Source organism: Homalodisca vitripennis, chromosome 2 (assembly GCF_021130785.1).
Source record: "Homalodisca vitripennis isolate AUS2020 chromosome 2, UT_GWSS_2.1, whole genome shotgun sequence".
Classification (NCBI taxonomy): domain Eukaryota; kingdom Metazoa; phylum Arthropoda; class Insecta; order Hemiptera; family Cicadellidae; genus Homalodisca; species Homalodisca vitripennis.
Window position 1 is genome coordinate 52,644,269 of NC_060208.1, and position 26,499 is coordinate 52,670,767.

At 34.3% G+C, this 26,499-nt stretch overlaps 1 protein-coding gene across 1 annotated transcript in view; it reads left to right on the forward strand.

The window, feature by feature from the left end:
• Positions 1-26,499, forward strand: part of LOC124355624 (voltage-dependent T-type calcium channel subunit alpha-1H-like) — a 296,916-nt gene that overhangs the window by 176,155 nt on the left and 94,262 nt on the right. The window contains 1 exon segment of the mRNA XM_046806786.1: positions 7,124-7,295. Coding sequence (XP_046662742.1) covers positions 7,124-7,295 — 172 coding nt within the window.

The window sequence follows — 26,499 nt, forward strand, 5'->3', positions numbered from 1 at the left end:
TAACCTTCGCGTCTGAGTCTCTTCTTTCGAGGATCTCTGGCTGGAGGGTGGTAGAGGATTACACGGGTAGTGACCACCAGTACATTGTTTTTGATCTGCATGATTTAAACCGTAGAGTTTCCGCATCCCGGGATGGGCCACGCCGATGGAACACCAATAAACTGGACGTGGTCAAGTTCACCGAGGTTATATCTCGGGGAGCGCAGGCGAATCCTGGTGAGGCTGGCGCCGAGGCTTTAGTAACATCCACGATGGAACTTTTTGTCTCGGCCTGTGACCGGTCTATGCCGCGAAAGAAACTCCGCCGTGGGCAAGCAGCCCGTCTACTGGTGGACTGAAGAGATTGCGGAGCTCAGAAGAACATGCCTTAGAGCAAAACGTGCCGCCACTAGAGCGAGAATTCCTGCAGATAGAGTTCGTAAGTCGGATGTCTACAAAACTGCGAGAAAGTCTCTCCGCCGAGCTATCAACAGGAGCAAGGCGAATAGCTGGAGGAAACTTCGGGACGACGTCGATTCCGATCCTTGGGGTTTGGGTTTACAAAGTTGTGACCCAGAAACTCGGCGCCCGCTCTCCACCCTCCATCATGGAGGGCGCCACCATGGAGAGGATCGTCACTGCCCTGTTTCCTGTACATCCACAGCGACCACTAGTTGACTTCGAACGGGTGGAGAGCGTTCCGCTTTTTACTATTGAGGAGTTGGAAACCTCCGTTCTCACCCTGAAAAGCAACAAGGCTCCCGGCCCGGACGGGATTCCCAGCGAGGCTCTGAAGAAGATTTTCACCATCAATCCCGGGTTGTTGCTGAGAATGTACAATGCCTGCTTGGTTGAAGGAGTGTTTCCATCTCCCTGGAAAACCGCCAGGCTGGTGCTTATTAGCAAGGGAAAAGGTGATCCAGAGCTGCCGTCGTACTACAGACCTCTCTGCATGCTGGACACGGCTGGAAAACTTTTTGAAAAATTAATCCGTTCCCGCCTGATTTCTGCCGTGGTAGCTGTCGGGGACCTATGCCCTCGTCAGTACGGTTTCAGAAAGGGACGATCAACAATCGACGCGATTACGGAAGTACATAAAGCAGTTGAAAGAGCCGAGAGCCACAACCATTTCTCCCGCCGAGTAGTGCTTCTTGTTACGCTTGATGTCAAGAATGCCTTCAACTCGGCGAGATGGGTCGATATGTTGGATGCACTTCGTGACACCTTCCGAATTCCAACGTATCTGTTGCGGCTCATCGAGGACTACCTCCGTTCTAGGCGTCTGATATATGACACTCGAGACGGGAGCGCGGACGGTGGAAGTCACCTCTGGTGCCGCGCAGGGTTCAATACTCGGCCCGGATCTCTGGAATATCGCTTATGACAGCCTCCTGAGATCCGAGATGCCAGAGGAAACCGTCTTGGTTGGGTACGCCGATGACGTTGCGGCTCTCATCGCCGCACGCAACGTTGAGCTGGCCCAGCTAAAGTTGAACCAGGTCATGCGAGTGATCAACGCCTGGATGTCCGATCACGGTCTTTCGCTTGCTCTGAGCAAGACGGAGATCGTGATTCTCACAAAGAAAAGAATTGACACCGTCGTCCCGCTGCGAGTGGGAAGGGAAGTGGTCCAGTCAACGCGTGCCGCCAAGTACCTCGGAGTCATCGTGGACAATAAGTTTAGCTGGAGAGACCAGATCTTCCGTTCGGCGGACAAGGCTGCTAAGGTGGTCTCTTATCTTAGTAAGCTGATGGCCAATGTTGGGGGTCCTCGGTCCAGCAAAAGACGGTTATTGATGTCCGCAGTCCAGTCCGTACTCCTTTATGGGGCAGAGGTGTGGGCAGACGCTCTTACCAAGGAATGTTATAGGTTGCGACTCGCCCGGGTTCAGCGTCAAGCTGCGCTCCGGGTGTGTTCCGCCTATCGGATACAGTATCCGAGCCTGCCGTCCTGGTGGTTGCCGGAGTCATCCCTGTCAAGCTCTTGGCAGGGGAGAGGAAGGCGATTTTATCAGAGACAAGGCGAGATCGGCAAGGACGCAGCAAGATCCGAAGAGCGTGCCCGAACCTTCCAGCAGTGGCAACACAGCTGGGAGCACGAAACCCGAGGACGATGGACTGCGCGACTCATCGAGCAGGTTCAACCATGGGTCGAAAGGCGGCATGGCGAGGTGGATTACTACCTCACGCAGTTTCCTGACAGGTCACGGCTATTTCAAGTCGTACCTGAACCGGATGGGCAAGACCGATTCACCGGATTGCATCTACTGCCCGGGCGTTCCCGACGACGCGGAACACACCTTCTTCCGCTGTCCGCGTTGGGAAAGGCCCCGCCTGGAGGCCACAAGAAAACTCGGGGTTTTTTCGGTGGATACGGTCTGCGAAAAGATAATGGAGGATGAGGGGAACTGGGATTGTTTGTCACAGTTCGTCCGGGGCATCCTCCTGGAAAAGAGACCCGATCTGGACCGCGAAGTGGCCCAGATCCCTTGACCGAGCGGCTGGATAAGGAGCGAGCCCCACCGGGCTTAAGCCAAATTTAGGCCTAGCCTGAAGTAATGTGATAAACAATCCCAGGTTAGAATCCTAAAGAGTAGAGGAGGTTTTTTAGTGGGTAAACCCGTTTTTAGGGGAGTCCCACACTACAGGCTGGCCACCTGTGTGCGTAATTGCATTTTTCCTGCCTCTCCCTCAAAAAAAAAAAAAAAAAAAAAAACAAAAAGTTCAGTTTTAATAATTAGTGTTGTGTTTAGTTTTTTACTAAGTGCATGTTTTAGAGTTAGAGAAGTTGACACACAACATGGTGGTTGTGATTCCTGACTTACGCGTGTCACAACGCTCTGGTATGATTTGTTTATTTTAACCTAGTTTGTAATTATGTGTTAGGTTAGATATTTACCTGGAGAAGAGGTCAGATCACAGATCTCAAAACGTAGTGTTACTGATTTTGCTGTTGTATCACTGAATGATGGCAAATGTCGGGCAAATCGTGTCACATTTCTCTATTTAACTATTGCTTGGAATTTGGATAATTTGGTAGACGGACTATCTGGCAAAAATAAATTTCGTAAGTTATCACTGAATGACCGCAAATGACCGGAAAAATTATGTCACATTTCACTAAAGCTTGGAATTTGGATAATTTTGTAGACGGACTATGGGGCAAAAGTAATTTTGTAAGTTATTAGTTCTTGGTTGGGTATGTACGTATAATTAAATATTTATAACACTGAAAAAATTATAAATTGATTTTTTTAATAAGATTCGTGAAAAGAAAAATTGTTTTTTACTTTTAACACTTTTCCTTTTTCATAAGATAAAAATAGTAATGTTGTTAAATATAAATTACAAATTTCATATCATAATTAATTTCCTTAATAGTATATTGCCATACACACCTTGTAGTATAAGTACAATTCTCAAGGATTTTTTAATCTCGAAGAAACAGAGGTTATATCGCTATTACTATATTATAACTAAAAACGATAAAATTTTATGATTTTTATTTATTAATTTTTGTTCGAATTGCTGATAGAAATAATATTAACAATATATTATCACCTCAGCATGTACACTGACAATATTTCAGTAACGATTGCCACAACTGAAAATAGAAAAGACAATTGAATGTAGTTTACGGTGCTGCCAACCCTACCACCTGTTGTTGGACAATCAACTGATATTGTTATTGCATTGTGTCAGATGCAGGTGTGGCAACATTCGAAACAGGTTTGCTGAAAATTTACAGCATTTACGAACAATAACCGTAATCACTTTGTGTCGCTGCGATTATTGTTGTGATTTTGTGAAAACTCCTTATGAACGTTATGTTTTTCAATATTTAATTATTGTCATTATATAAAACACCACTTAAAAATGCGTAATTTTGATAAATATTATACTGTTGAAAGTATATATGTATAAAACCTCTATAAAGAACGTCCTGAAACTCAACATTTCTCATCAAAATAATTATTTTGATGACATAATTAACTACTACAATTAAAATAAATCTTTTTAAAAATTTTTAATACATTTAGCTTTATAAATTCGTTTTTGGTATTTATTGTCACAATTATTATGATATTAAACTATAATTTTTTCATTAAAAAAGTGTTGAATTAAAAGCTTTACAGAAAGTATTGATTATTTCTTCTTTCAATAATGGAACACTCTGAATACATTTTTCAAATACAACCCATAGATACGTATATACTATTTTTCTTACTTTTAAATTTTTATTCAAACTACTATATGGATAAATATAAAGCATATAATGCAAAAAGTTTATTTTTGAGTTTTTGTATCTTTGTGTTTATAAATCATAGACTATTTTTTATGTATTATTTATTAACTACCTCTGTCATACAAATAAATATTTTTGCGTGTTGGACATGTCTACAATTGTTATTTTCCTTATAGCATGCCAACAATATATGAATTGGATCAAACATTTATTTTCAATTTGTATTACAGCATATACCACTACGTTTTGCCTTAGCAATCATATTTCTGTGTCCCAACAGCACCGGAGTAAATATAGAAAATGTCCCATGGGTAAACATCGTAACATCGCCTTTTCAATTTTCTCGCTGGCTGGGATGGGGTAACAAAATGAAAGAGTGGACACTTTTATATAGCGAAGGCTGCTGCTGCAGGTGATTTATGTACCTCATGGCCGGTTAAACTTTAACCTGTCGTAGGTATATACGTTATCTGCACTGTTACGGTAGAAATTCGATTTACTGCAGCGCTGCTGATGTATCCGGCAAGTTTAATCATTGAACAGAACACTAGGGTTTGTAAACAACAATTTTCTAATTTTATTTGTAGAAAATACATTTACAAAAAAAACAAAGGTAATGGATTTTATTTGTCGGCATTAATGGGAACTAGAAAAGTCTTCGTAACTCAATAGTATTTTTAAATGATATTAGAAATTATGAAGGACTTTTATTTTGTTTCCTATATGGCTAAGATTTGTAATTGCCTACTATCAGAGTTCTATTTCATCAACTTCTAAATATACTGAGATATAAGAATCTAATCTAGACAGTTTTATAAGTTGAATGAATATGTTGACACTGCATGAATGGTTACTCTTTCCCTAACTCGCTCTAATAAGAGTAACTATTCGTAAATTTAGGCTTCTGAGCCATATGCAGTACACCAGTTCATTTATGCACCAAAATAATCCAACGAACAACATAATTGAAAATATGAATTAAAAATAAAAAAGGGATTTATTTTTTAAGTAAAGATATCAACAAATTATTATCTTAATACAACCGAACTGAATTTGAAAAGGAAAATGTTGAAACCCCAACCGTAGGAGTAAGAGAAAAAGAGCGAATGGAGCCATGATACTCATAAGGGATATATAATATCCTAGTTGAAGTATTTATTGAAGCAGATAATTCATTCATCATAAAGGTCATGTTACTTTAGATTCTACTTGTATATTAGGTGGATTAGAAGTCCAAATGTAGCTTTTAATTGAGGCGTTGTACTCACTAGAGGACCTGTTGCTGCGTCTTAAATCTGCAAGTAGTCGGAAATAAGGTTTTTAAATAAATCTCCACAAAAACGTAAACAATACAAGGCCTAAGGTACTATATACTTATGGCCAAATTTATTGTTTACCTATTAATTTTGATTTTTGTACAAAAAAGGCATCAATTAGTGTTTGTGTGGTATTGGAGTATTACATCTTCGTGAGAGTAGGTATTACATATTGGAGTATTACATCTCAGCTATTACACTTCAAGTTCAAATTTATTATATTTTCAACGTAAAATTTGAGTTTACTATTTTGCCTCGTGAAACACTATAAATAGACCTACCTATAATTTTCCAAACTGCTTGGATACAGATATTGTTGTTAAATATTAAAACTAAAATCAACATCAATAGTACTTACACATTTCAATGCTTACATTATGGCAATTGTCATCCATTGTAAAGTACACGTTCTTGGTTCCCAATATCATACCATTTAATCGCAATATCATACTATTTCCTCAGTCTAGTGTAGAAACTATATCAGTATTTATACAACAAATCAGTATCGTATACCTCATCAGTGAGACAAGGAACGGTGTCCCCTCGATGTTTTTCTGTCATAAAAATTTCATTTATTGTCTTGTGTATTTATTGCTTTATGATAACACTTGCTACAATAACGGACTCATTGCGCTAAATTGTGGCTACAGAACGAATGGTTTTGTCGCAACAAGCTATGCCTACTCCCTCCGATTTTGGTCATTCAGCATGCCGTCCCACAACGTCTTAGGAAACTAAATTCAATATCTTACATATGCATATTCCCAAATTAGTTCATTAATTATAATTCCAAATAAATACATTGGTTTCCCTAGTTGCCACGATCTGAAAATAAGAAGTGTTGTTACTTTTGTTATTCTTTCACTCTGTAAATGTAAACAAACTAAAAATATTGTTTAAATTAACTAAACGTATCATCGTGCTGTCATAATACAATGTTTAAACAAAACATTTGATTGTATTTAACAGGATCTTACGATTCATATTACACAACTTTAGAGACCAAAATGGAATTTTTTGCTGCTTTATAGACCAGTGGAGCGAAGCCCTCTGGGATTTTTGAAATAATAATAGGCCTACATTCATCCCGGGGACTCTTAGAATATCGATATAAAATGTCAATGCAATCAGATGAAGTGTTTACGCTTGAAAGCAAAACAAACAAACAAAGGCACTTTGGCACTTATCATATTAACTATGATTAGGATACCTTCAACTTGCCAACCGAAGATAGTGGTAAAGCAACGGGCCCCGTCAGTAGTAGCAAACTACAATCAATGCAGTCTTAAGGGTTAAAGGATTTTCTACTTAACCATGGCACAATATCATGTTGAAGCTCCAAAATACATGAATTTTTTGTGTAAAACAAATGTTAAAAGTTTATATTTTTGATCCTGGGTACTTATGAGGCTGTCCAGCACTGTTTTACAATACTCTTTTAGTGAAATGTATATTTTAATCTTCTCTAGTTACAATCCTGTGCCCATTAATAATGCGTTGGATCAAGAGATCTTGAAGTTTTCAAATTACTAATTAAAGACACCATTTCTCTGTTGACTAATAACTCTATCCTTGATTGCAGGTATGCGGATACTGGTAATGCTGCTTCTGGACACCCTCCCAATGCTCGGCAACGTCCTACTCCTCTGCTTCTTCGTTTTCTTCATCTTCGGCATCATCGGTGTCCAGTTATGGGAGGGCATCCTACGGCAGCGATGTTTCCTCAAGCCCATCCCCAACGTAACCTACCCCAAGTGAGTATTTGTTGTTACTCAGGCACGTAGCTATACAAGGGGGCCGTAATAACCCCATACAGTTATTTCAGTTACAAATTTAAAATGCAATAGTTTTCTTAAATGCTCTGAAAATTATGTCCAAGAAACACATTTTTACGACCGTCATTACATTTTATTGTTTGGGACGATAGACAGCATCAAATATAAGGGATGGAATTCTCTTCCGACATATCTGCGTATAAGCTTTCAGATATTTCCATAAATATCCTTTCCATTCTAATAGATAATTACTAATAAATAGTATTGGTATTATAAGTCTTATCGAACTCCTTTTATATTCTTCAGAGAAAGAATTTAATGAGGAACACACGTCAATTTCATAACTAACTGAAAACCTCAACTCTATTTATCAATCTCATCTCGCTACAGTTTTTGCCATCGTTATCAACGTGTGCACGTTTTGTGCACATGTTTTGACCCCTGCCACTTTTCCCTCTTCCAATTTAATGCTTTATATAGGGCAGAATGTGTTCATTACCTATTTACTAAACCTTATGCTCACATATAATGCCAACTACATTTTGAGGGTGTCCCCTCCTTAAATGAGGGCTTTGCAGAAATATGCAGAACAGAGCCAATCATTTCCAAAGAAAATGTTATCTTGTAATTCGTTATCACAGTGGTTCTGGATAGAACATTCACAATAAATGAAGTACCTTCCGTTATCAAAAGCATAAAACTCAATTACTATAATCTGCATTGAAATACTCATTAAAAAATGAAATACTGATCCAAATTCTAATTTAAGATCTAATTAATTTAATCTGTCTCTCATACATTTTTCGTTAAAAATAAAGTTAATAATCCAGATCCTTATTGATTAAAAACTGTAAAGATGCTTTAAAATCGTGTTTATAGTATTTTATTTATTATTTACTGTCATAATACAAGGGAGGCTGAACTAACAACGGATAAAATTTCAACGCATCAGTGTATCAAAAATACTGTATTGCTCGATGCAGTTCAAGCATTGTTTGTCCGAAAGTTGATAGGAAAATTGCCACTCTGTAAATAAAAGCCTCCTATCCACCAAATGTCACAGCACGAAATAATTGTTTTCCCCTCCAATATAAACAATGCTCTGCATTTCAGCGTTCTCTCAAATCCAACAAATAGTCATATTAAAATATGTGCCACAGATTAAATCTACGATCTGTAAACCAGTAAATACATCATACTCTAAACGATAGTGATAAATTATAGAGACTATTTAGTGCATTGTCATACAATTGGGATGGGATTATATTTAATTTCTAATATCTTGCAGTCGAGCATCAGAACGTTTTAAAGTGTTTTTGAGCAGATTAAATATGCAAATTAAATTCCATAGTCAGTACATAATAGTGATGGGCTAGTAAAATTTAATAGTTTATGTATAATAGTGCACATTTATAACTTACAGCAACCCATATTTGTTGAGGGAATTTGTGAAATGAATACATTTTACAATAATAAAATAAGTGCACACGATATTTGATGCAATATTTCGGACTATTTTTTATATTGAAAATGTTCTTCAAATCATTTTAGCTTGTCTCCTTGTGATGTCAAAAACCCAAATAATATTATTCTAAATAATAAAATACACTCTTTCCAATAAAATTGCTTTCCATATGTTTTCGTTCTCAAAACGCTTAAATTATAATTTTTAAATAGTAACAAATTACTATATTAACCTTTTTCATACATTCAGCCAATACAAAAGTACTCTGCAACAATTTATTCGGTACTGTCTCCAAGGCAATAATTGCGATTATGTACAGTGTGAGATAAAATAGGCTTCAAGTAAAAGGCTTCATAACGAAATTGTGACAAGAGAATGTCTAATAATATAGGCGTTGTTTGTCGTAACTGACACCAAACTAGGATATTAGGAAATCACTGCTACTCTCGATATCTAAGCTATCAATAAAACCACTCTTACCGAGTGTCTATTGTTGTACAAACATTGCTGACCTCTTTAGTATAACCAATATATAAATAATAGGAGTCAATTTTACGATGCATATTGTGGGAAATGAGTTATTTATGTTATTACAAAAATATGTCTTGCTACAGTAAATAAATTAATTTAACTTATGTTCAATTGTTAATCCTTCCAAGCAACAAAGACTGTCTCAACCTCTGGAGAACGAATGTTTCATGAATAATGTTACCAGAGCCCTATGAATTCTTAAGGAATCGGAACTACTGCATTACAAAACATAAAGCATTTCCTGATCTTCACTGTCTTATAACTAGTACGGTATATTTTAAATCATTAAATATAGGATTAATTTGATAAAATAATTCGGTTATATTATGTCTAGCCGATGTGACTGTAACACGTTCTCAAATATAAGTTAATTGCTCTTATTATTTTCCAAATTTAGTTCCTGGAAAATTTCCTGGAGCCAAATGGTTTGAATTAATTCAATGTATCTTTTCTTGCGTTATCGTATATCTAGAAGTAGGTTGAGGTATATTACCGTTCAACACTTTGGATGCCAAAAATCTTTTCTAAAATAAAATTCAATTACAATGTTATCGAGAACGACTAAATTAATCCAAAAAGATGCTAAAAGTTCTGATATGGTTTTCAATAATAATTACAGTAAAAATAAATAAAATTGTAAAATAAAACTTTAGTAAACGAATATTTTCCATTCCGTATTTTTTATTCAGATTGGGTAGATGAACAAGTTCCTTATTGATAATTTAGAACAATTAAAATCTAATAGTTTATAAAATGTCTCAAATTAAGTCCGTATTTGATATCGATTCACATTTTTCTTCGTCTAAATTTCTTAATGGGTATTTTTCTAACCAAGAATCTCTACCACCACAGATGGAAAAACTTCGATAGTATGGCGACTTTTTAGTGACTAGTATGTATATTTAACTTTCAATCATTTTGATGTTCTACCATTTTGACTCGTTATAATTAATTCAAATAGATTACCAAAAGTTTAGAATGTTTTAACTACTTTCTATAACAAAGGTTTTAGACTAGTTGTAAATTTAAAATTAATATAGAACTTTCGTAATTTAAATTAATAATCTATATTGTGAATTAACGCGAGAAAATCTGCCCATACGATCTCACAGTCACTGCTCTCAAATATTTCATTGGATGGATATGACTTGTTTAGACAGATCAAATGTAATACAATTGAGTTAGTGTGTTCTATTAAATATATAATGAATAAACGTATACATAAATAAATACTTCACTACGGATACAGAAGCTTCCTTTCGATTTCTTATCGTTGATGAGTAATCCAAACAAATCCAAAGTAAAATATAAACGTTAACGGTTCTTATACAATAGACTAAGAAATAAAATTTGTATATTGTCTCGTAATTTTTGAGTTGTTTATTGAAATTAAGTTGTTAAGTAAAATGCATTCCTGAATTTTATATCGGACATTCAAACTATGTGTTGACATTAATTGATATCATTATTATTGCTATATTACTGAATCACCCACTATTTTTAATATTAATTTATACGCAAAATATCACAATTTATTATTTTCATTGGATTTAGTTTTTAAATAATTCAATAAACTCATAAAATAGGTTTCCATATTTTACAAGGCTTATTTCTTTTGAAGAATTATTATTAGCACAATTACATATGGAACATTATCTATAGTAGAAGTAGTCGTAATATTATCAGATTCCAACCTGGTGCAATCGTATTAAAGTGAAGGTCTTCATATCAAAACACAACATAAATTTAATTTCAAACTGATAAATAAAATCAAGCTAAATGTGTTCATATGTGTGTGGTAAATGAATTTCAAATGCTTAAAGTGACAAGGTTTACAAAACCATTTCCGAACCTCTACGCCTACTAATGCAGTAACATTATTGGGACCATCTGCCCTCTGAGCTATTCTCACCTTTGGGAGCTCCCGCATTTCGGAGTTCCGAGCCTTTAGGAGTTCCAAGATTTTAAGATCTCCTAACCTATGGTATTCTCCGACTTATTGAAACTTCTGATTCACAAAATCTTCTACCGCATGGAAGTTTCCTGCTAATAAAATGCCTCTGGCAGGTTTTGGGTTTTGGGAGCTCTAGCGCTGGCGGATGTTTCGGCTTCTGAACGCCTCCAGCCTTGTGACTCCCCATTTCCAGCTTCTCCGTTAGGGTCTGATTAGCATCCACCTCAGACCCCCAAACCATCACTTATGAGATATGCCTGTCTAAATTCTCTAACAAAGGTCTCTACTAAGAATCAGTAAGTGTGCATAGGTTTCATGTGCTATTTTGGGTAAGAACTTCATATCATTTGAAGAATACATCCATTAAACTTCACACTGTAGACAGGTTGTACGGTTAACATTGTAGCACTAATAGGTAATATTGAGGTCTGCGATTCTAGTCCTAGAGTGAGATCTAACCTTTAAATAATAAATCAGTGTTTACCAAGCGGTTGTAACAGACTTGTCATGACGTTCCATTCTTTTTTTCTAAATCTTCACGAAAAAATAATGTAAATTGAAATTTTTAACTCTTTTAAATTTTAAACATTCCATAATAATAGTAAACAAAACAAACATTTGTAAAATAATCTTATGTGTGCTAAATTCTAGGAGGCAGCTTTATTTACAAATACTGACTTCTCACACAATTTACTATTTAGAGAGTAAGAAGCTGTACTAGTAAGTGACAAGTAAACTGTCTCCTGAGAACCAGCCAATGACGTGTCTTGGAGCTCTCTAATAGCCAATCAACGGACTCCAATTACGCCTGGATGCCAAACTCAGACCAACTCTTGAAACTCACTTTATTTTTTTCTATTTTTTTTCTTACTGGTGTGTCACTTGAGTTACCAAACCTAGACAGATTTTGTAATAGTGTAATAGTAAAGTCTATTAATAAACAGTAAAACAATATTAATAATAAGTTGCCATTCACGTTTCCGAATTCGACCTACTCAGTTATATTTTTAGATTCATAGTTAGTAGAAGTTATCTACCGTACTAGAATAATATCTTCAATTAGAGATTTAAATATAAAGATAGCTTTTTATTGGACCGACTTAGTGACAGAGATATTCAAATATTATAAAAATGTTAAATAGTGTCTCTTTGTAGTAATAGATCTATAACTTTGTTATAAACTATACTTAGTACATATTGTTTTATACAAATTGTAGATTTAATTTCTGCTACAAATTAAGTTACAGTGTTAACCCGTATTGATTATTTTAGGTACACTAAATAATTTGTACTCGTATATTTTTATTTCTTCTGGTTATTCTTAAGCTATAATTTTATTTCAGTAGTGTATGTGTGAGAAACTGTAATCTTATACTATCACAACCCTCCGCAAATAGAATAGTTTTAATTTAATTTCTATACTTAACCATTATAATATTACTTATTGTATGAAAATTCATGCTCACACTAGGATTTTTACATAATTCTGCGGCTTTTGAAAAGAACGTCATCTTCCACTAAGCTTCTAATAAGACAATAAAAGTTTTATTGCAAACTACGTTAAATAATATTGTTGTCAAATATAATCAACATTTTTAATACCTTAATGTATATTATTATGGAGTTAAATCTTCAAAACCTATTTAGACTGGATTTTATTTTATTCCACTTTCTAAAAACCCTTCATCGAAATCCCTTCTCAAAAAGTTTTTGTTTACGTCACTTCTAAAATAGCTTCAAATAAATGGGAGTGGATCTTGAAATTTTGCTCTCAACGCTATTTCACATATTATATCATATTGATATAGATTGATAAATAGAAAATCCTCGCCTAGACTTGAATCCGGATCTCTCATTTCCCGAGCGAGTATATTGACCATTACACCACAAAGCTCTATTACCACATGTGCAAATATAACCAAACTAACATGTCATCGGAAGACCAAACACCTGTTAAACGACGTTTAATGTGCATTAAGTTTGTATAAGAAGCAACAGTATAATTTGATAGAAATATAGATTGTATAGGTTGTATAGATAAACAAAAATTACTCGTTCCACCCGGGGACTTTACTCACTTTCCGGATTTCTCACTTTCCAGGCGACAATAATAATTATTACACTACAGTTTCTAATAGTGTAATAGACACATTCTAACATAACATTAACACAATATCAAAAATGTACTCAAGCCAGCTCAATAAATGAATAACTGTTTGAGAGCATCTACTCAATAATACTGCAGTGTACGGATTCCATGTTGTTGTGGCTCAGCCTACAGTGAGCTATTTGTATATCTTCAAAAATTATTGACAACATTGTCACATAAAATATCAGGATAGTGAAAGTCCGATATAGTAAAACACATTTACAAACCAAAAATGCAATAGAATTTTACAAAACAGAATTTAAACAATAAAATTACAAAATCATATGATATTAACCCAATTAATTGTATATTGATAAAAATAAACATTTTGATGCAAATAAAGAATGAAACTATCATTATTTTCGAAAAATATTGCAGACTTAGATGATAATGGCTTCCCAGATTCCATAATGTCCGCTGTTTAATAAGATGTGTGATTACGAGCACCTTCGTATTAAATGTCTCCCATGAACTGTTTTATTTTTCCATTACAATCTCATCCCTCTACCGATTATATTTTCATTAGAATTCGCACTTGTTAATGAGTTCCCAAGATCTTTAGCGTAGGTGTAAGATCTTTTAAGAGAAACAAATCGGTAAAGTACATTCTTTCAACTGTGTACTTTTAAAGCCAACTTTGTAAGCCAAGTTACAATAACCAACCATGGACTTTTTCTACCAAAAGTTAAAATATTATAATTTTGGTAGAATTCTGCTTATATAAATATGAATATAACAAGAATGTAAAATTATTGTTGGATACAACAACTATTAAAGAACCTACATTTAGTTTTATTTATATCGGAGAGGATCATTGTACTTATTTATTGATCAGTGTCATTCAGACCATAAGCGACATTAAAAAATAATATAGTCGGTATTTAAATATTTTTATTTATTTTCAGCAATGCATTGGTATACTAATATTTTAACTTAAACCCTGAGCACATTTCATGCAACCTTTACAATGAATGGTGGAAAGGGTTGATTCAATATTTAATGTCTACCTTCCTTTCAGTGGCTAAACTATTAGCAGTAGTGCACCTGTTGAGACAATGAGAATACTCCTTTACTTAGATTACACTAAATTCTGTAACTTAGATATCTGTGATGTCTAAACTATGAAAAGAGTTCATTGTGAGCTTCTTTGTCACCTACTTTCTTTGGTTTTCTCCCGACGAACATGACTCCATATTACAGCAATCAAGCCTGTGACAGCGTTAGATTTCAGATGCTGCATTAAGGCATACTAGTTTTCTCAATGCTCTCTTTCAAATATGTCATGCTATTTTTAATATGTAACGTATAAAGTACGTAAATATTTAACAGTTTTTATTTTATTAATTTTTTTATAATTTAGGTTCATGAACCAAATTCTGTATGGTCTTTTGTTTATCAATCTCATTGTATTTTTTGAACCTTTTTACATCTTTAATCTTGACCTTCAACTTTAACCTTGACCTTTGACCTTAACTATGACCTTGACCTTCTGTTGGTGTTGCAGGGAGCTCGGGGAGGAGTTCGTGATACGAGCGAGGGTCACGGAGTAAGACCTTAAAAAGACCTTAAATATATTACATTGTTGACCTTGAAAAGGCCTTGAATTGTTATATTGTTGTTCTATCTCCTTCTCTCTCGCTCGTATACCCTCTATCTCTGTCTCCCTCTGACATCACTGTTGAATGCGTTGTTGTCATCTATTGTTGAAATTGTGTTGATGTACAAAATTACTTGTCACGGTTTTATTAAGTAAATTTATAACTGATGTTATGTTTATTTACTGATTTGCACAACCTACCCTTGTCCTGTTTATTTCTATTATAGTTCTTTATTTGCTTCTGTTTCAATAAAACGACAAAATAAATATTTTAAAATTACATTGCATATATGTCGAAATATAACTTATATTTAACATCTAATTTTCTTTAAAATGTTTGGTAATTTCTGGTAATTAAATGTTTCAATATTTTAGTCTTCCGAAGGTTAGCAATTAAGTTAATATATTACTAGTTTTATTAGGGGTACCAAGTATATCTATTTCAAATAGCGTTTTAATTATTCTAACCCATTAAACGGCGTCATTTAAATCATGTTAATACTAAAGAACAGAGTTTTAAATTTATGATAACTTCTAGCACCATTCCAATCGATATTTTTTGTGTTTAGGCTGTGCATCACTTTCTTTTTATTAATTTACTTATATGAAAGCTATCAATAAATCAATAATTGATTTTGTTTCACCTTTTCTATATTAGCTATTTTACTGTATAAATTTGAAAATAAATCAATTAAAATATTGTGTTAAATTATCCTTACGAATTGTGTGCCTATATTTAAGTATAGTATTTATTTTAAATATATGGTATTTCACAAAAACTAGCTTTTTGTTTAGACTTGCTCCTAAATAAATATTAAATTTAAAATATTTAGTCATAACTTTTAAACATTATTACTAAGCTTTCAAATGTGTTTATAGGGACGAGCATTTACTTTTTAGCTCTTGGATTATTTTCTTCTTATAACATATTAACGATTATTGAAAAATTGTAAAGTATTATTATACTTATAATATAACTAATCATTTTAAATCTCAATCATATTATTGTTTAATTCTTTCATTTATAAACATTAAAACAATAAGTAAATTTTTAAAACAAATATAGTATGACAACAGCTGATTTAAGTTATTACAAGCATAAATTTCAAAAAATAAAACTCGACCATTTTCTCAAACCTGACATGAATGATTGTCTGGAATGGATTAGAATACTTATTGTGATTGTCATGTGAATGCGAATGATGCACCACCAATCATTCTGTGATTGTGGGTTGTTTGATTGTTCTGAATGATTGTTCATCAGTTTATAGTAGTACACACTCACAATGAAACACTCATCACAGAATGTCACTCACATCACTGTTAGCGTTTATTTTGAGTTTTATTAAATTCGTTTTTGCAACTAACTAATATCTTTTTGTAATTTGTGTTTTTCAGATTTTATTGATGATCACATGGTTTTTCTATTTTTCAGATTTAATTATATAGTAATTTTAATAGGCTTTTCTAGATAACGCAAGCGAAGGTAAGAATCATTTATTAAAAGATGTTAGTATCGGAATATGTTAAGAAGTTCGTAACTGTATTGATATTGTTGTTATTATGTACGGTTGTGTTGGCTACTCAAAGAAATTATTCAAGCTATTCAAACCTGTTCTAGTGGGAAGAATTGATATACATTTTGTAATCACAGACATATCATACATAACGTTGTGATTCTGTAAGTGTACAGTAAACACATTTGATTATCATTCTATAGGGATGCATTATAAACTTACCTCTGATTGCAAGTGAGTATTATAATTCTGTAGACTTGAAGATTATTGTCTCCAAAATAAAATCATAATGACCAGGCACTCACAGGAAGGTGGAGGCCTACTGAAACGACCCTGCATGCCTTGTTTTATAAAGGCCTAATTAATTTTAAAACGTGTACAATATTATAGTTTTAAAATATTAGGGGAAAATAAGTGAAACACGATTTTAGACCAGTATGGAAAAGACCCAAATCTAACGGGAGACTAAAGTTGAAGTCCTCGGTTTTTCAGTTAACACACTTATGATGTAATGCATGATTGCAGTTGATTAAAATTTCAATACAACCCCAAGAACAAACCCAGACAAAGAAAAGCTCCTGCGCGTAACACGACTTTTGTAAAGTGTAGCTGGCTTTGACAGATGTATAACAACAAACATTTACTTTGGGGGTGCCGATGGTCTAGTGGTCTTTGGGTCTGAGTCAGAGATAGCGCACGTTCAAATCTTGTCTATAACCGCACTTTTTATCTCAACCATCGACCTTGTACTGTATTGACTTTCTCTCTTTGTCTGAATGATAAGATCCTCACACAAGCTACGGGCAAAATAAGTAACTAAGTACGGGCAAAATAAGGCTTTAAAGGGAATAAGCCTCTCCTTGAAAAACGCCTGTTTAAATTGTATACGTTATTATACTTGTTATTCTTGACTTTTAAGAGGTGACTTAAATCATATTTACTATCTGCTTACTAAGCAAAGTCCATAAATATTATATATAGTGCAGTTTTAAGGGCGTTCTCACAACCAGTGGGCTGTAGCACGGAGGAATTTCCGAAATAGGAATAGACCTATATGCTAAACAGAAACGCTAAGAATGTCCATGTAAAATTCCAGCACAATCGGTCGTATAGTTTTCACGTAATTAAGTAACCATACAAGAACACACAGACAGACACCATTATATTTTAATGTGTATAGATATTACTGTAAAAGATAAACAGTAAAGTGAATTGCAGACATAAGTTACGTACATGAATAGTTTAATTATTCCAATTAATTCTCTTAGATACTAATTCGTAGAGGGTGTAGGTAGTTAACGTATAAAAGATATTCACATAAGACTTCTTTTTGGTGTATCACAAAAATATTGTGAGTTGCAACAAAATTGTAAAATTTCAAGTGTGTTACCTAAATGTATTATTAGTCCATTCCCGTTTCCTAGTCTTTAAGAATTACTCAGTTGTTATAGAAATTCGAACCACAAAAGATTGAAAAGTTACTCGTAGCCCGTTCCACACAGGCCAGTGTAGAAACAATAAGCTGACCTCTCTGTTAACTGGGGCTTGCTTTTAACAATGCAAGCGGTGTAACAAGCAACAAAAGGGACGAGCGGTGAAACAATACTGGATGAAACATAGGGTTTCTTGGCTGCATCAGTGCTGAAGTCTCAATCGAACAAAATGAGATTGTAAGAGCTACAACCACCACGATAATCACTCCCTACTATACGGTCTGGATAGTCGACATCCTGTTGCAGACTTTAATAGCTAAGCGTTAATGAAAAATACCACACAGTTTAATGGGAAATATTGATTTTTGAGACGATAACGGCTAAAACATAATGACTATTTCCTACCTCCAAATGTTGAACAAATATCGCCCAAAGAAAACACTAATCTATTTTGGTGACCATATTTCCAATAGAGGAGGGTATTTGATAGACCAAAGAGCACCTTAGTGCATATGAAAGCCAATTTTTAACTGCATAGATGTTCTAAAACTGATATGATTTGCGTTGCACTTGCAATGTTTAAAGTAACAATAATACGAATGAAATTGCAGCCAAATTAGATAGCATACAATTTCGGTTTGAATGCATGTCAACATTAATTACACTCTACAACAGGGGTTCTCAACCGGTGGGTCGCGACCCCCAGGGGGGGTCTGGGGGTCGCGAGATAAGTGATAAACGAAAAAAAAACTAAAAAACTCAGGCCATTTATACATATGAGCGGCGAATATCAAATGAAGCGAGCATGTACTTATATAGAAACTGAGTTGAGTCCGCTTGTTAAATACAATAAGTATATTTAATCAATTTACAATTAATCAATAGTATTTTTAAAATACAACTATAATTAACAAAAAGGAACAAATGGAGCTATAAATGACTCAACATCGCTGCTAAAAATGATGGTGCCTGCCGCGCCGCTTGTATCGTAACGTAGGCCTTATTGTTGTGAGACAAAATTTGTTTATTCTAAAAAAGGCACACTACACAAAATACATTGCAAAAAATACATTTTTTAAAAGTCCAGCAGAATGACTTAATGAGAAACTTGAGCTTGCTTTGTATTAACTAACTGTAGAATGTCTGGGTTGATTTTTGTCAAACACAAAATAATGAATTTCATTTTCATATAATTTGGTTTTTAAATTCACCATTGTGGAAAAATCCTTTTTCACAATTGTAAGAAGTAGAAAAAGGTATAAAAATCTTCAATGCTACTTTGGTCAATTCTGGGTGTTCCTTTCTTTATACTTAGCCAAAACTTGTCGGGACAAAACATCGTCAAAAGTTAGTTTCAATGACTGATCACTTGATATATCTATCAGTTCATCGTGGAGGCCAGCAATTCAATTCAGCTTTTTGAACACCTTTTTCGGAAAATGGTTTTGTTATCCACACAGATCCACTTGTATCTTTAACAGGAATATAATCATTCAACTGCTTTATCAAGGCTTCAAGTTGTGATGATATGAGTAATGAAGAGAGATGATGTGTCAATGGATGTGTCACCAATACTTGAGACATACTCCTTGAATTCTTGAGTAAGTTGGAAATTTTCAAAGTCTTCATCTTTTATTCTTGTATTCCAAAAGAGTAAGTTTTCTTACAAATGCATTTACTCGGTCTTGAGCATTACAAATAGTTGTTTTCTGGTCTTTGTGGGGATGAGTTAAAAATGTTGAGATGAGAAAAAATATCAGCTAAGTAAGCAAGCTTTATTAACCATTTTTCATCGCTGAAAAAATGGGAAAGTTCATGTTTACTGTCCATTAAAAAAGCAACATTTCTGATCTCAATGAAAACAGCCTACTCAACACGTTACCACCCCGGGACAGCCATCTCACTTCGGTGTGGAATAGCAAATGTTTGTGCAGAGCTCCTACCTCTTCACACAAGTTTTCAAGTAATTTACTCTGCAATGGTCGACTCTTGACGTAGTTAACAACTTTGATAGCCTCAGCCAAAACTTGACGCAAGTCATCCGGCATTCCTTTAGCTGCCAAAGCTTGTCTATGTAAAAAACAAAGCACCCAGTTTGCATTTGGCATTAACGTTTTTCAACCTGGCAATCAATCCGCTGTTTTTACCCGAAAGGGCTCTTGCACCATCACTACAAATTGAAACACATTTGTTCCAATCAATTTCAAATGGTTCAGTTGCCTCATTGAACACTTTAAAAAGACTTTCGCCTGTGGCATGGTCTGGCAAAGATTTGCAAAATAATACATTTTCCTTAATAGAGTGACCGCAATCATACCTAATAAAACACAAAAAAACTGAGCACAGTTAGCAATGTCAGTTGATTCGTCGCATTGAATCGAAAAAAAACGTGCGTTCTTTTATTTGCATCTTTAGCTGGTTCTGAACATCTTTCACCATGTCTGATATTCGTCGTGACACAGTGTCATTTGATAGTGGGATTTTTTTTAGCTTGTCAGCTTCTTGAGGATTAATCATATTTGAAACCATATCGATTGCGGCAGGATTAATTAATTCCTCAGCAATGGTATGTGGCTTCCCCACTTTAGCAATCTTTAGCGCTACCCTCGTACGAAGCTTTGAGGGCATTTTTGCTAACATCAGTATGACTTTTAATATTTAACCTGTTGACTGCGAAGGGACAGCAATTTTCTCTGGAAAAAACTCGGCTGGTTTGTTTTTCAGCGCAGAATGCTTAGGTTCAAGATGACGCTTCATTTTTTAAGGTTTCATGCTTTCAACTGATAGAACTTCACTACAAATAACACACTGAGGTTTGTTTTCAAGTTCAGTAAAACCAAACTGTAGATATGCATTTATCATACTTTCGGGCATTTTGGTTTTGAGACTTCGGAACTACTTTTGCTACATGAAGCTTCTCTTTTTAAAAACTTATCCATTATCAATACTAAAACTTGAGTGTTCAATTTGAAGATCAAAGTACGCACTATTTCTCAAGACGTCAGGCAGTCGACTGGCACACTGGCACAGTGGCTTGTCGGAGGACGAATTGCGATGGCTGCGCGCGCAGCTCCATGTCAGGCTGTCTCCGCGGCTTTAAATACACCACGCATCAGTTCTGTAAATACACTGCGCACAGTCTTTGCCTGCTTTGATATTGAAGAATTGAAAACGATTAAAATTACTTTCGTCACATTTATTACCGGATCGTTTATTAATTATTAAGAAATTTAGTGCTCACTAACGTTTTTTATATAGTTTTGAATAGTGTTTTTTATGTTTTTTAAAACTAATTATTGCTGTCTTTTTGCATACAAAGCCTTACTTTACGATGTTACAAGAAGGGGGTCGCCAAAATTCTCAACCTAAAAAGGGGGGTCGCAGCGTTGAAAAGGTTGAGAACCACTGCTCTACAATGATGAGAATAACAGAGATTGTAGCAAACTAGTTGATCCGGCGACCCTTCGCTGTGTCTTGTTTATTATTGATTAACTTTATGTACAAATTATTCATTATATTTTATTATTATGTTCAATAATAAGTAATTAATATCAAAATTCTTTATTCCTTACATACATATAAACGATGCAAGTGCAATACAAATCATACAAGTTTTCGAACCTCTACGCATTTAAAAAGTTGCCTTTCACATGCACTATGGTACTATTTGGTCTAACAAATGCCCTTCTCTATTGGAATTACAGTTACCAAAACAGATTAGTGTTTTCTTTGGGTGATATTGTTCAACATTTGGAGGTGGGAAATAGTCATTCTATTTCAGCCGTTATTGTCTTGCCAAAAAATATAATTATACAAAAAATCATTGGTGAAATTATATTTATCAACAAATCTTTAAGATTTTTATATTTGGAAATTATTTAAATCTTAGGAAGCTTGAATCAATTATATTACCTATAATCAGTACTGACCTTGTTAACGAGAACGCATCATACATGTGATTATTTCGAGTTAACGGGTAACACGCAATAAAACTCTCAGATGCTACCATCCCAACCTAATGTCAATTAATCAATCAACTTCCTGAATCCATTAAAAGGTCTAGTTCCATCAATCAATTTAAGCTCATTGGGCTCATTTTGGCGACTTTTGGTTTGAAGCGATTTACTCAGCCGAGCACACGAACTGATGCTAGCTTCAGAACAGACAAAAATTCCATCTATAGGAAGGAGAAATAGTTCGTCTTTTACATTTATTGACAATATTACTATTTAGAAGATGCAATTCTTGCTTTTTATTAACCTTAAATAAAAAATTTCATAAACCTATATGGAAACTGTATTATGGAATTACACCAAATATTTAAAATTCAAGCTTGAACAATTCGAAGTAGACTGATTCTATTTTACTCCCGCACATTGTATCCTGTAATATTAAGAGACATATACATAAAGGTATGGTTAGCGCATCACACAGGTTACCATCCAAGGACTGGGCGCCAATCTGAATTGTAACCACATAACTGACAAAAGAGATCCTTTGAGTACGGTCTGGCAAGCAATCACTGTCTCAGACTGACTAGCCTGGGTTACTTCACGTATCAAACTAAACCCTTCAACGTCCAGGTTCATCGATATAGCCAGCCTCATCCATTTAATAATACTAATATTTAAGTAGGGGGAAATAATTATTGACATATAATGTATCCTTAACTAGCTTATTTTTTAAATAGTATATAAATATAGTACACAGGAAATATTTATTTTGCTACTTCGCTGTAAAGAATTAGTGTAATGCACACCCACCAACATATGGTTTCCCAATTTATAGATCGCAATTTATCCAAATGATTAGAACATTTAAAGAATATTCCACTTAATATAGTGATGAAGGGCTGTAATGTACAAGGCTTTGTGCCTCCCAGCGTATGAGTAAACCTTATTAAAGTTCTAATTTTATTCCTCATACTCTCGTCGGTAAATAAGCACAATTCATTAAAGGTCCTAAATCTGTTAGTTGATTGTAATCTTCTATGGATTATTTGTAAAATTACTAACAACTAAAAAGGAAAGTATACGTCTATACGTTTTTGTAGTTATCTAATCGTTCTATTTTAATTTACAAGAGTTTACAAATGTTAGGTACAAATTATAAGAGTTACTAAATTACAGGTAATTTAATGCCTTTTAAGACGAATTTTTAAGTTTTTCTATGAAACCCTAAACGACGCGACGGGTCTCTGGATTGTACTGAAGAGTTAAACCTAGCTATGAAAGACTGCAATACATCTTGCATTTTCAGTAACCTTAAAATCATCAAAATCCTTAATATAGATGTAGGGATCATGTAATTGCTTTCTCAATTAAAATTCAAAATTATCACTGAATTTATTAAATAGCATAAAAATAACAATTGGCCTTAAAATATAATTATTTAATTCGTTTAAAAATACTGCTAAGCCACTTATTTTATAATATGTTTGTAAAAAATTCTTTTCAAAACTTTTCGAGAGCTTGAATCTTTATCACTAGTTCTGAAAATAATTTGGTACTTGGTTTTTTAAGAAATGTATTGATCTGATATTAGATGACAAAGTTTTTCAGATTACGAATATCGATAACTCAGCGTCTTTACATTGACTTTTTAAAAAGAAACAACTTTAAAAACTGTGAATGTATTTCCGCTTTTAACACTTCTCGAGGACTGTTAGAAGAGTTTCACCTCTTTGTTGTTTGAAAACCCTGAGGCTTTTTCGGAACATCGACTTAGTAAAGTAAAAGCCGGAACTTTACTCAGAGAGGAATTGCGCCACCAGCTGCTCGGAACTGGCACAATGCTAATTTTATTGCTCTCCTGGAACTTATTAGAATTTAATTCGTTGTTCCTCAGCCGTATTTCACAGCGTAACCTTCAGCTCAACAACTCTTGTTTACATTTCATATTAGCTTATCTTTAGTTATTAATTTTTCAATAAATCCCACATAAAAATGGGTAGTAAAGAACAATATATGTTAGTTTTTTTTTCATAATAATATTATTATTAAAGTCGCTTTCTACTATTAATAACTAATAACATGCCAACCATCAGAGTTGACATACATCAATGTTAGTAGTGAGTATAGTCTCCTACACTGGATGGGATGGTACTCGAAGAGAGAGCGAGGCTCTCAATCTTCAACTGAGTACGGAATGGAGTGGATAGTCCGCTGAGTGAAGATGTTTCGCCGTTGTTTCGTCTCTTCAGACACAGATTGACAACAGATTTCAGCTGCCACTGTGTTGCAGTGTACTGTTGAACATTGAGAGGCTTACTCTCTCTTCGAGTACCATCCCAGCCAGTGTAGGAGACTAACTCTACACTAAAACTTTTCTTGCTAACACGATTTTATAGACTGCAACTTTTCTGTCTTTACATCAATGTTCTTGAGATTATGTTTAAGCGTAAAGCATAAATTTTGCCTACAGCGCATCTTATGCTCTGCCTTTAACACGGGGAAAAAGTTTAAAACCACGTTAGAAATAAAAAATTCGTCACACATTAATATTTGTTTCACTATAGAACCTTACATTATGGTGGCTCTATGATACTGAATTGTCAAAATACAATTATGTATTAATACTAATAGTTTATTAATTATTAACAGTTATGCAAGGCATTTCATGCAAATTCAAACTGAATAATAGGTATGTGATAGGCATATTTTTAAGTATTATATTGCAACCCATACAATTACGTGATAGTACTTAAAGATGTTCCAATTCCTAATGCATTTTAGAGTCATTGTAATTTCAATTTATTGACCAATGGTTTTGGGGCCCCGAAGTCTGCGACTGAAGCACTTTTTATGGGTACTAATTAGATGTTGGAAACACATTTATCTACAATTCCTAGTGAATTTTTGAATGAATAGCTGCAAAAAATTCACTTGTACTTGAACTGTTTTAGGACAGAGTGGAGGAATACTATTTGTATTAACCTTATTAAAAGCTCTTAACCCCATAATAATATAAATGCAAAAATGCCTTTCTTTGTTTGTTTTGTTTTCACGCGTAAACTACTCAACCGATTATACTAACGTGTTACATGAACATTCCTATGGTCCCTGGTATGAATGTAGGCCTATTCTTATTTCGAAAATCCCTGCAGGCTACGCCGCATTGATCTTTAAAACAGCGAAAATCCCATATTGGTCTCTAAAGTTGTGTAATATAAATTTAATAAATCAGTCAAATGTAATAAACTGATATGTGTAAATATTGTTTATTATTTTCAATTTGTTTACATTTATAGTGAGTAAACTCTCTAAAGAGTAACCATAATTGTTAACGACGTTTTAGATTTCAGCGATTAAAAACCTACTTACCTTACGAAATGTCTTGAAACGTAAGATAGCCTGAATTTGACTCTCGAGACTCCCTTTAAAGCAGTTGACAAGAACTATCCCTGATAAAATTTCGCTGGACTAGTAATTTGATCTAAGGTACTTAATTCCAACTCTAAATGTTCTAAAATATTTTATTAACACTTTTAATATACATTTAAAGACATAAAAATCCCATTTTAGTTCTCATTTGACAGAAGTGGACTTCTCTGATCTGTTATAAATATTTTCTTTATCGGGAAACGAAACAAAATCAACTATGGAACAAAATATACTGAGGACGAAGTAAATTACAATGGCAACAATCATAGGCTTTTGACGTATTTTGTTGATCGTGGCAACAAGACCAAGTCAACATTGGCGTCGGAAATATATTACACTCGAACCAGCAGTGGTCATACACGTACTACTAGATTACGTGCAAAGGAATAGGTAAATGCTAGCAGTGCAGATATAAGAGAGAATGTAGTCTTTACTATACATTTACTATACAAGACTGTTATGAAACATATCTAAGTTGTCTTTTGTCAACAATAGGCTTCTCAAAACTGTACATAAATATATTGATCAGGAGAGAATAAGAATCAGCTTTGGAACAAAAATACTAAAGACCGTAGTAAATTAAAATGACAACAAATATACATTTTTTTAACTACCGTATTTCCTTTATCGTGGGAAGAAGGCAAACTCAATATTGGCACGGAAGTATAGTTAATTCGACCCAGAAGTGTTCATACAGGTGCAAGTCGTACGAAATTGCTTGCGAAACCGCGGGCAACTGCTAGTGAATGAAGTCCTATGATAATTTTGAATAGGATGTAGGCGTGTTTAAGGTTGATAATTATTGGAGTGTTCGTTGTTAAGGGGTTCAAAATGTAAACAAAATTGCCAATAGCCCTTTTTTAGGTTTAGCGCGTGAAGAATCAATTCTGGTTCGAATCAACTGTTTTACATGTCATAGTAGATTGACTTCTTGGCCACGATCAAAAAAATATACATTCTCAGTCTGTGAAGTCTACTTTAATCCAAAAGCGCCTACTTCGGATTTAGATTTTCCGGTGCAGTATTAGTGTTTAAATTGTTGTACTATTCAAGAAATGTAACACATGTTTAGGTCTGAACAGTTTACAGTTGATTTTTTTAGTCAAAAATCAACTAATTCGGGTACTTCCGGCCATTATCATCAGAAGTATGGTG